The sequence below is a fragment of the Entelurus aequoreus genome, linkage group LG16 (assembly GCF_033978785.1).
Source record: "Entelurus aequoreus isolate RoL-2023_Sb linkage group LG16, RoL_Eaeq_v1.1, whole genome shotgun sequence".
NCBI classification, from domain to species: domain Eukaryota; kingdom Metazoa; phylum Chordata; class Actinopteri; order Syngnathiformes; family Syngnathidae; genus Entelurus; species Entelurus aequoreus.
This window is the reverse complement of record NC_084746.1, coordinates 19,277,401-19,287,368: the sequence shown is the minus strand read 5'-3', so window position 1 is coordinate 19,287,368 and position 9,968 is coordinate 19,277,401. Positions and strand designations below refer to the sequence as shown.

The window sequence follows — 9,968 nt, the reverse complement described above, 5'->3', positions numbered from 1 at the left end:
GGGACGGCGTGGCGAAGTTGGGAGAGTGGCCGTGCCAGCAATCTGAGGGTTCCTGGTTCAATCCCCACCTTCTACCATCCTAGTCACGTCCGTTGTGTCCTTGAGCAAGACACTTCACCCTTGCTCCTGATGGGCCTGGTTAGCGCCGTAGCTCCCGCCATCAGTGTGTGAATGTGTGAAAATGTGTGTGTGAATGGGTGAATGTGGAAATAGTGTCAAAGCGCTTTGAGTTCCTTAAAAAGGTAGAAAAGCGCTAGACAAGTACAACCCATTTACCATTTACCATTCTGTTGTGTTTATATTGTGTTACGGTGCGGATGTTCTTCCGAAATGTGTTTGTCATTCTTGTTTGGTGTGGATTCACAGTGTGGCGTGTATTTGTAACAGTGTAAAAGTTGTTTATACGGGCACCCTCAGTGTAACCTGTATCGCTGTTGATGAAGTATGCGTTGCATTCACTTGTGTGTGTGTGTGCAGAAGCCGCACATATCATGTGACTGGGCCAGCACTCGTTGGACCGAATGAAAAGCAGATGTGACTATTATTGGGAGGGGAAGTGAAATTGGGAGTCTCCCAGGAGGGTTGGCAAGTATGAGAATTAGCGGTGAATGAGATGTTACCGCGGCAGCGCCGCTGTATATAAAGGAAGGCAGTTTTTTGTTCAGAACCAAGTCCGGGTTCCAAGATGGAGAGGGACTGTAAGGAAACATCAAGTAATAATGAGCAGAATTAGGATTTGGCATAGCTATTTAAATGATACATTGTTCTTAATTTGGAAACACCCTGCAGGAATGTGTGAACAATGTAAAGTATTAGAAACAGTAAAACATGTTTTTTTGGAATGTACTAAATATAATATAGAAAGACTGACTGACTGAAAAACTGAGGGTACTGGGACCTGTGGATAGGACGCTGAAGAGCATGACACATCTTGCGGACACTGAAAATGGAAGGGAAATAGTATGGGAGTTTTTGAACAATAATGATCAAATGAAACTGAAGATGGCAGTAATACAACACAGATGAATGCCAGCGGCCGTAAAACTGAAAAGAAGAAAAAGACCAGTGGAGGGCAGCAACACGCCTAAGATGCGTCCAGTCTGCCGAATATCAAAGAGAAGAAGAATGCTCATGCGTAAAACAAGACAGTTCTGGTTTTGCCCAATAGAAGAGAGAGATTGTGAAATTTGAGCAAATTAAAAACTATTTTGACTTTTTCTAAAGCCATGTCATATATTTTTAGGGTAGCGCTTTATGGGCGTCTCTAGTATCAAACTGGCCGACACTTGGATACCGTGATACAAGGACATAATGGACGAGGCTCGAACCTGTGCCATGTGCTGCTATGCGCCCTGCTGAAATGTGGCCTTGTTTCATTATCGGCGCTGGGCGGGAGTTCGGAAGTGGGACAGGGTGACACCAGTGAAAGTTGCACCCGAGTACGAAGGTTGAGTCACTTAACAACACGACGGAGCGATCAGCTGATGACCACCAATGTGAGGAGCCATGAAGGAGAAGAACGGTCCTACAATGGGGACTCAGAGGAACGGCATCACGAAGGAAAGTTTGATATTGTCAGTAGACGTGGGCACGACATCAATCAGATGTCACGTGTATGACAAGACGGCGCATGTTCGTGGGTCTGCCACTGCAGAGGTACGACCCACTTCCTGTTACTATCTGAACACATGTACCCGTCAATGGTTCCCTGTTTGTCTTTGTGTATTTAGCTGGTTCCGCTCTACCCGACGACAGGGCATGTGGAACTTGACCCAGATGCACTGTGGAAAGGATTCACCTCTGTTGTGAAGGGGGCTGTGCAAGGTACTGTACCACACTGATGTACTGTACAAGAACCGCACTGATGTACTGTACAAGAACCGGAACCGTACTGGTGCTGGGGTCGCTCATAGACATGTTCTGTCCTGACCCGTGCAGGAAAGGACAGCTGTACATGCAGTTTTCAATGTTGTGTCTCACTTCTTAGTGCTGCACTGCCCCATTTGTTCCCATAACGATATATTGGAATGGAACCGGTCTGTTCCGGGGACAAACCATCACTTTTGTGAAATGGCAGAACAGGCAACATTTTTAGTAACAATTTAAGATAGATAGCTTTAGAGCTGCAAAATTTGGAGGGAAAAAAACACATTGTGATTTTTCTCTCCAAAACTGCGATTGCAATTTGACTTGAGTCTTATTGTATACATATGAATGCATAAAACTGTGAAAATAACGAGTGAAGGAAGATATGTTACTTTTAGACCAGGGGTGTCAAACGTATGGTCCGCGGGCTGGATCAGGCCCACGAACAGGTTTTATCCGGCCCGCGAGATGAGTTTGCCAAGTATAAAAATAAGCTGACATTTTTGAATGAAAGAAACTGCTGTTTTAAATGTATCCACTGAATGTCACAATAGCAATTATTTGTGTACTCTGTCGCTAGAGCATGCATGACTTCAGAGGTGGTGGCGCCATGTGCCATGTAAAATAGAGGACTGGGGACACATTATCTGGGCGCACATGAATATGCTGAAATAATTTGTATCCCCCTTCAACTTCATGTGTGATTAATGAAATAAGCCCAAATTCACACGCTTTGTTGTAGATGATGCTACATATGTACAGAATAAACCACATGATGTTAGTACATCAGTTGAGGAAAATGGGTTAAGTACAATAATAACATCCTGTTGTTGGATTTTGATGTTATTATTAATTCCATCGTCTGATAGATTAAAAATTAACACCAATGGTAGCATTTTAAAACTCCGCCAGACTCAATTCCACCTATTTGACTGATTAACATTATTACATAATTTATTCAGAAAGTAGAAATAACAACAAAGGAAGATAGAATACTATTAACTGCAACATGTAAGTGTAAAAAACAACAACAACATTGTAATTTGTATATTTTCAGGTTGTGCTCGTTCTATTTTTAAAAAACAAAACAATCTGAAGTTGTCTTTATTTTTAATTTATCATGCAATGATTATACCAATCTGCCCCACTTGGGAATAGATTTTTCTTAATGTGGCCCCTGAGCTAAAATGTGTTTGACACCCCTGTTTTAGACTGTCAGTCAACATTCTCTTGTCTCAAAATGCCACACATTAGAACCCTAACCCAAAAATATACCAAACGATATATAAAATGAATAATTTCTCTAAGCAAATTTGAACTTAAATATTGAACATCTCAAAGTGTATTTGTTTCCTGGTTGGAAAAACGAGGTCGGACTTTGTCTTTATGTTTATTGCCATCACTCGCTTTTCACCCACAAAGACAAAGATTGTGAATGACTGAACAGAGGGCTCACTGCGTTCAGTTAATTCTCCTGTTAAATAAACGCGCTCAGAGCGATGTGCAGAGTGAGACGTCTTTCTCCCTTGAAGCGAGAGACCAACAAACGCCAGGCTCAACAATTCTCATTGATGAACATGTCTGTCACTTTAATGCCGGTGACGGCGAAGAGGAAATGAGTCGGCGTCTTTCGGTTATTTAAGACACTAATTAAAACCTCAATGTGGATGAATGGTGCAGCTCCAGATAGCATACACTTATGTTGTCGTTGACTGGTTAGTCTTCTTCGATCCAGTTTAGCAACATAGTAAAGCACGTCTTGAGTGGTCTCACCAGAAACAGTGTTGTTACTCGTGTTTAAAAATCTGCATTGGAATCTCCACAATGGAGCACAATGTGTTCTGTGTGACTTTTCCACTTCCAATTTGTGTTCATTTCAGAAAATTGCTCCCCATCATAGCCTGTTATTATCATTTAGAATATTCAGTTCCAGTTCAAACACTTATTTAGCTGTACAAGCAACATTTTAACATTCATGCAAGTGTATATCTAAGTAAACCAAAGCAACTGAAACACTGAATGTAAGATGTGTACTCTCGTAACAAAAATGTCATATTTCTTCAATTTGAGTTCAAGTAACCGTATTACGCTGAACAGCCCGGATGTTGATGCATGTTGCCCAACCACTGAGCTCCAGGCTAATTGACACCACAAGTCAGTGTTGCATCCCTTAACTGCGTGGTATGAAGTTGCCCTGATTATAATTCTCAATATCCTTATGCAGGAAGTAGCTACTTTTAGTTTTAGAATACACAAAAAAGAATTGAGTTGCAAAATACCCCCAGTGCAGTGAACACCCTTACTAGGCTTAAGTCCATTACAATTTCTATTATACAGCATATCACAATGTAAATAGGTTGAGCTTGGTGAGAAAATAAATCAGGCTTTGTTTGATATAGATGCAGGAGTCCAAATGGGTCAGATGAAGGCCCTTGGCATCTCTACCCAACGAGCCACCTTTACAACATGGGACAGGTACATCTTAGAACTAGGCCTGGCTGATATATCAATTTTATCGATATATTCAAATTTTTTGTTGCAGACAATTAAAAAAAAATATATATATATATTTTTGCCACTCAAAAACCTCTGTGGCTTGCACAATCCCCTTACTTCCTTGGCGGCACACCCACTTTAGCAAAACATGGATAATGCTAACGCTAACAAGAGCGAGGTGTTTGTTCCAAAGAAAAGAGAAGTACTTTGGTTTTGTGTTAATGCATGGAAGAAAGGACTGCACGCTGCAAAGTGTATTTAAAAAAGGTTGCAGCACAACTAACTTATGCCTGCATCTGAAAGCGAAGCCTCCATTGGAGTGAGGGAAATACAACTGTTTAGGAGGCGAACAAGACCATAACAACAAACAAACTAGGGCTAAATATCACCCTACTGTGGTGGAACTTTTACAGCAGGTATGTCTGATGAGAAGAAAGCAGAGTGGAGAACGATCACTAAATTTCTGCATTTGTAAACAAACTATAGTCATCAATGTTTGAAGTTTTCACTTCATTCATCTCAATGTTGGAGATAAGTACTTATTTGCATGTAATGTGTAATGCTACATTTTGGTCAACATAATTATTTAATTGAAGATAGAAGTATTTCTTTCCAGAGGAAGCTTTTGATTTAGTTCTATGAAAATTATTCCATTAAAAGTACAATTTGTATCTGGTCTAAAAATAACATTGTTCAAATTATAATTATAATTATAGTAAGATGCAGTGTCATTTCAACCTACTAGTTTTTGATCCAATAAACAGAAAACTTGTTTTGAATTATCTCTGTCGTTTGTATCCAATGGTTTCTTTAAAAAGTTAGGAAGGAATCGTAAATTGATTTTTTTTGTGAAAAAATCTGAGATTTTATTTTCAGACCATATCGCCCAGGCCTACTTAGAACTCAAATAATCTCACCTGACCATATTAACAGTGCATCCACATTTTGTTATTTTACAGCCTTATTCCAAAATGGAATACATTCATGTTTGTCCTCAAATTTCTATTCACAATACCACATAATGACAATGTGAATAGTTTTATTTTTATTTTGCAATTGTATGAATACAAAATAAATAAAAATCACATACATAAGTATTGCCAGCCTTTGCTCAATACTTTGTTGATGCATATTTGCCTCAAGTCTTTTTGAATATGATGCCCCAAGCCTGGCACACCTATCTTTTGGCACTTTCAACCATTCCTCTTTGCAGCACCTATAAAGCTCCATCAGATTGAAGGAGAAGTGTTGGTTTTCCTCCTGGATGTCTCTGTACATTGCTGCATTCATTTTCCCCTCTATTCTGACTCGTCTCCCAGTTCCTGCCGCTGAAAAGCATCCCCACAACATGACGCTGCCACCACCATTCTTCACTGTAGGGATGGTATTGCCCTGGTGATGAGCGGTGCCTGGTTTCCTTCAAACATGATGACTGGTCTTCATGCCAAAGACTTCAATATTTGTCTCATTAGACCAGATCATTTAGTTTTCTCATGGTGCATTTTGACAAACTTTTGACTAAGAAATGGCTTCCATTTGGCAACTCTGCTATAGAGGCCTGATTGGGGGATTGTCCTTCTGGAAGGTTCTCCTCTCTCCACAGAGGAATGCTGTCGCTCTGGCAGAGTGCCCATGGTCTTGATCACCTCCCTGTAGACTAAGATAAATGCAGCAATGTACAGAGACATCCTGGATGAAAACCAACACTTCCCATCCAACCTGATGGAGCTTGAGAGGTGCTGCAAAAAGCAAAGGGCGAGACTGCCCAAAGATAGGTGTCCCAAGCTTGTGGCATCGTATTCAAAAAGACTTGAGGCTGGATTGCTGCCAAAGGTGCATCAACTAAGTATTGAGTAAAGGCTGTTAATACTTATGTACATATGTGTTTATTACTTTAAATAAATGTACAAAACAATTTTTAAAAACAAATTTTATATTGTCATTATGGGGTATTGTGTGTAGAATTTTGGGGGCAAAAATTAATGTATTCCAATTTTGGAATAAGGCTATAACATGAGAAAGTATAGAAAAAGTGAAACACAGTGAATACTTTTCAGATGCACTGTACTTCTCTGGTTCTAATTGCTTGTTTCCTAATTCCCAGGAGAACTGGGGTTCCTTTCCATAATTTTATCACCTGGCAGGACCTGAGAGCAGCAGACCTCGTGAAGTCCTGGAACAGATCTTGCACCATGAAAGTGAGTCTCCATCTGATAGAAAAAAGTGACAGAAGCAAAAAAAAAAATGGAGTTGAGTTTGTGGAATTTGAAAACTATTGACAAGGAACCGCTTGGTTTTTGGCCACCTTCAGGCCATCCACGGTGTGATGAAGGTGCTCTACTTCCTGACCAGGCAGAAGCGCTTACTTGCAGCGAGTCTGGTCGTCTTTTCCACTCAACATGTCACTTTCCGCCTTGTCTGGGCACTGAAGCACTACAAACAGGTGAGTGTATTAACTTTGACACCTTTTCTAAACATGCTTACTACAGTATGTGTAGACAACAAAAACATGTTTTTAACTTGAAGAAAGATTTACAGTGGAAAGGAAATTGTAAGTCTACGTTCACACTGCAGGGTACGATGTTCAATTCAGACTTTGTTGTCAAAGCCTATCTTTTTAGTGGCCACTCACATAAAAAATAAAAAAAAGATTTCTAATGTGAATGCAATCCGACCTGCATGACGTGATGCCGTCGCACATACTGTAGTGTTTATGGAAGTAAACATGGCCTCCACTCTCGTCGGTCTCAGTACTGGCGCATATTTGGCAATTTAAAGATTTTGTGCAATCAAACTCTACATTTTCTGAACCCAATTATTGCACGTAAAATATTAAAAAGAAGACAAGTATTTTGGCTCTGGTAGTTTTACAGGATATTTTGCTGGATATCTGCTTTAAGAGCGTGTCTGTGGGCGAGCAGTCGTAGACAGGAGTGCTGGAACTTTCACCAGAGTTCCTAAAAAATCTAATTTTCACCTGTTTTCTGCTCTGTTGTCAACTATTTATTTTGTAACCGTCTATTTCGGCGAATAATTATGACGCTTGTCGCTTTTTGATGACGTTCTGATCGGATGAATGCGACCTTAGCGCGAGAGCGTTCACTTGGAGGACGCATCGCTTATATATCGATTTATATCCAAATACGAAAGAGGCCTGGGTCCAATATGAACAGTTCGGAATTGCACTGTTCACACAGACATTAAAAAATCTGTTACAAGTCGCATATGGTCAAAAAAAATCTGAATTGACCTGCAGTGTGAACAAGACCCTAAGACATGGTCATCAATCAACAAGTATATTGGCCAACATAGCAGCAACAAAACCAATGTTGAACACTAGTAAGGAAAAAACTGCTGCGTCAGCATTTATACTGATAATGAGTTTATGCTAAATAACAGTAGGAAACATGTAACCAACATTTTAAAGCTTAGATAAAGCTGCAATTTAAAAAATAATCATAAAGTTCTTCTTCTTGGTTTGGAGAGATGTTCTTCTCAGGAGGGTGTGAAACCACTCTATAACTAGGAAACAGCTGAACAAGTTCTCATCCACACTTGTCAGACCACGAGTCCCATCAGGGTGGCAATATATGGGGCAGGATGTTATCACCTGGTCTGCACTACACTCACAGACCGCAGTGGAAGCCGTACCCCAGTTGTGCATTGTTGGGCGGAAAAACGGCAGTTGGAAGGTGGTGAGGCCTGACCCAAGTATCTTCTCTGTGGTGACGTGCTGACCTCTGAGATAAAAGCATGGAGTCTGGAAGAGGTTTCACGTTCCATTTGGAATCTGCCCAGTTTGCTACCTCTGTGCTTGACTGGTTACATTTGTTTAGCAATTCCAGTGCAGCAGGGACACATTTTGCATTATTAGCCATCTCATTTTTAGGGCTAAAGAATGGTCATATAGTATTTAAAGACAAGTAGTTTTGTCATGATGCCTTTTTGCTTGATTTTTCAATTTTTGCTGTGTTTTTGTTTATTTTACTTTGATACAGGCCCATAAAATAACAACAACAACATGTTATTGAGCTACTGTGTCAAACAATTAGGGATCAATAAAGTTTGTAGAAGTTTAAGTGTCTAAGTCTAAGTTGGGTTTGCAAATGGCTTCGGGGCCACCCCTGGTTTACTTATTTTACAGAGAAGGTGAAGGTTCACAAAACGACAGAATAGTATCTAAGCATCATTGCTAATGGTCATGACTCCCGTGAGTCAAAAATGTGCTGCATGCTTCCACACCTTGCCTTTTACAACTTTTGGAGGTGCCCTGCATGTCTGAATATCGCTGCCTCCAGAGATACTTTCCATGTATCTGATGACTGAATAAATGCATGACTTCTGACACTTTTAATGTTTACCGCCTTGGAAGTTACAGTGTACACCGCTGCCTCACAAGTAGATTATATCTGTTCATTGCGGTCCAAATGTTATGTGTGGCGGCCCACAACAAATAGCACAATGTATTAGACAGTGGAAGTTTCCTAGAGCCACAGCTGTAAATGCCAACGTTTTCAATTACAGATAAATAATTAATCCACTTCCTGTTGGTGTTTCTGTAGGTATCTCAAGCTGCGGATGCAGGAAATTGCTGCTTTGGAACGATTGACACGTGGCTCTTGTTTAAACTGACTAAAGGTAGGTTTGCTATTTTAACATAAACCTTACAAAAAGAACCACCTCTTTGTTGGATTTTTCCAAATTGAGTTTGCTTAAGGTTCATCAGCCGTTCATCTGTTTGTGTCACCCCTCTCTCCCAGGACGGACTCATGCCACAGACTACTCCAATGCAAGCTCAACGGGGATTTTTGACGCTTATCAGGTCCGTGGTTACGGCAATGTGTTTACTCACTGTGTAAATTATTTGTTATATCCTTGTTTGGTTCTCCGTCCACAGATGTGTTGGAGTCAGAGTCTATGCTCTTTGGTCTCCCTGCCTCTCTCTATTTTCCCTAAAGTAGAAAATACAGGGTGAGTACATGAATCTACTTATGCAATTTGTCTCAAATCACTTACGGTACACTTGCAAAATCTTATGACATTCATTGCAAGGGATATAATTAGCATTCATTTGTATATTTTACCTTACAATAAGATCAAATCATTCATACATAATCTTTTCAATGTTTTTTATTTCTCACCATAGACTGTTGTATTTTACCCTTTGGTGTGTTGTTTGTTTTATAACCAGTATTAGGAAAAACAGCGTTACATAATACCGGTGTTACTAATGCCGTTACTTTTACTAGTAACGAGTAATCAAATTACTTTTATGTATGTTACACCGGCTTTACAGATGAGTTTGAGGTAAAGTGGCACGTTACTTTTGATGTGGTTGTATGTCAACCAGACAGCATGAGAAGCACAGCAAGTTCAATGCAGGAAGTAACGTTTTACTCATGAAAGTGAACGCAACAAGCAGCACAACACTAAAATGAACTTGATGTTAAATAATAAGAGGTAACATGGGACAGCGTGGCAAAGTTGGTAGAGTGGCTGTGCCAGCAATCTGAGTGTTGCTGGTTACTGGGGTTCAATTCCCACCTTCTACCTTCCTAGTCACGTCCGTTGTGTCCTTGGGCAAGACACTTCACCCTTTGCCTCTG

The 9,968-nt window shown here is 40.3% G+C and overlaps 1 protein-coding gene across 3 annotated transcripts in view; it reads left to right on the top strand.

The window, feature by feature from the left end:
• Nucleotides 1-1,094: 1,094 nt before the first annotated feature.
• The window catches only part of gk5 (glycerol kinase 5), a 35,607-nt gene continuing 26,733 nt past the window's right edge, over nucleotides 1,095-9,968 (top strand). The window contains exons 1-8 of one of the 3 annotated variants that reach the window (XM_062022320.1): nucleotides 1,095-1,656; nucleotides 1,731-1,824; nucleotides 4,266-4,341; nucleotides 6,467-6,560; nucleotides 6,674-6,805; nucleotides 8,925-9,000; nucleotides 9,123-9,184; nucleotides 9,260-9,333. In XM_062022320.1, coding sequence (XP_061878304.1) covers nucleotides 1,507-1,656; nucleotides 1,731-1,824; nucleotides 4,266-4,341; nucleotides 6,467-6,560; nucleotides 6,674-6,805; nucleotides 8,925-9,000; nucleotides 9,123-9,184; nucleotides 9,260-9,333 — 758 coding nt within the window. In that variant the 5' untranslated portion in view covers nucleotides 1,095-1,506. The remainder of the gene's footprint in view (nucleotides 1,657-1,730; nucleotides 1,825-4,265; nucleotides 4,342-6,466; nucleotides 6,561-6,673; nucleotides 6,806-8,924; nucleotides 9,001-9,122; nucleotides 9,185-9,259; nucleotides 9,334-9,968) is intronic. The other 2 variants (XM_062022319.1, XM_062022321.1) reach the window with 2 other exon arrangements.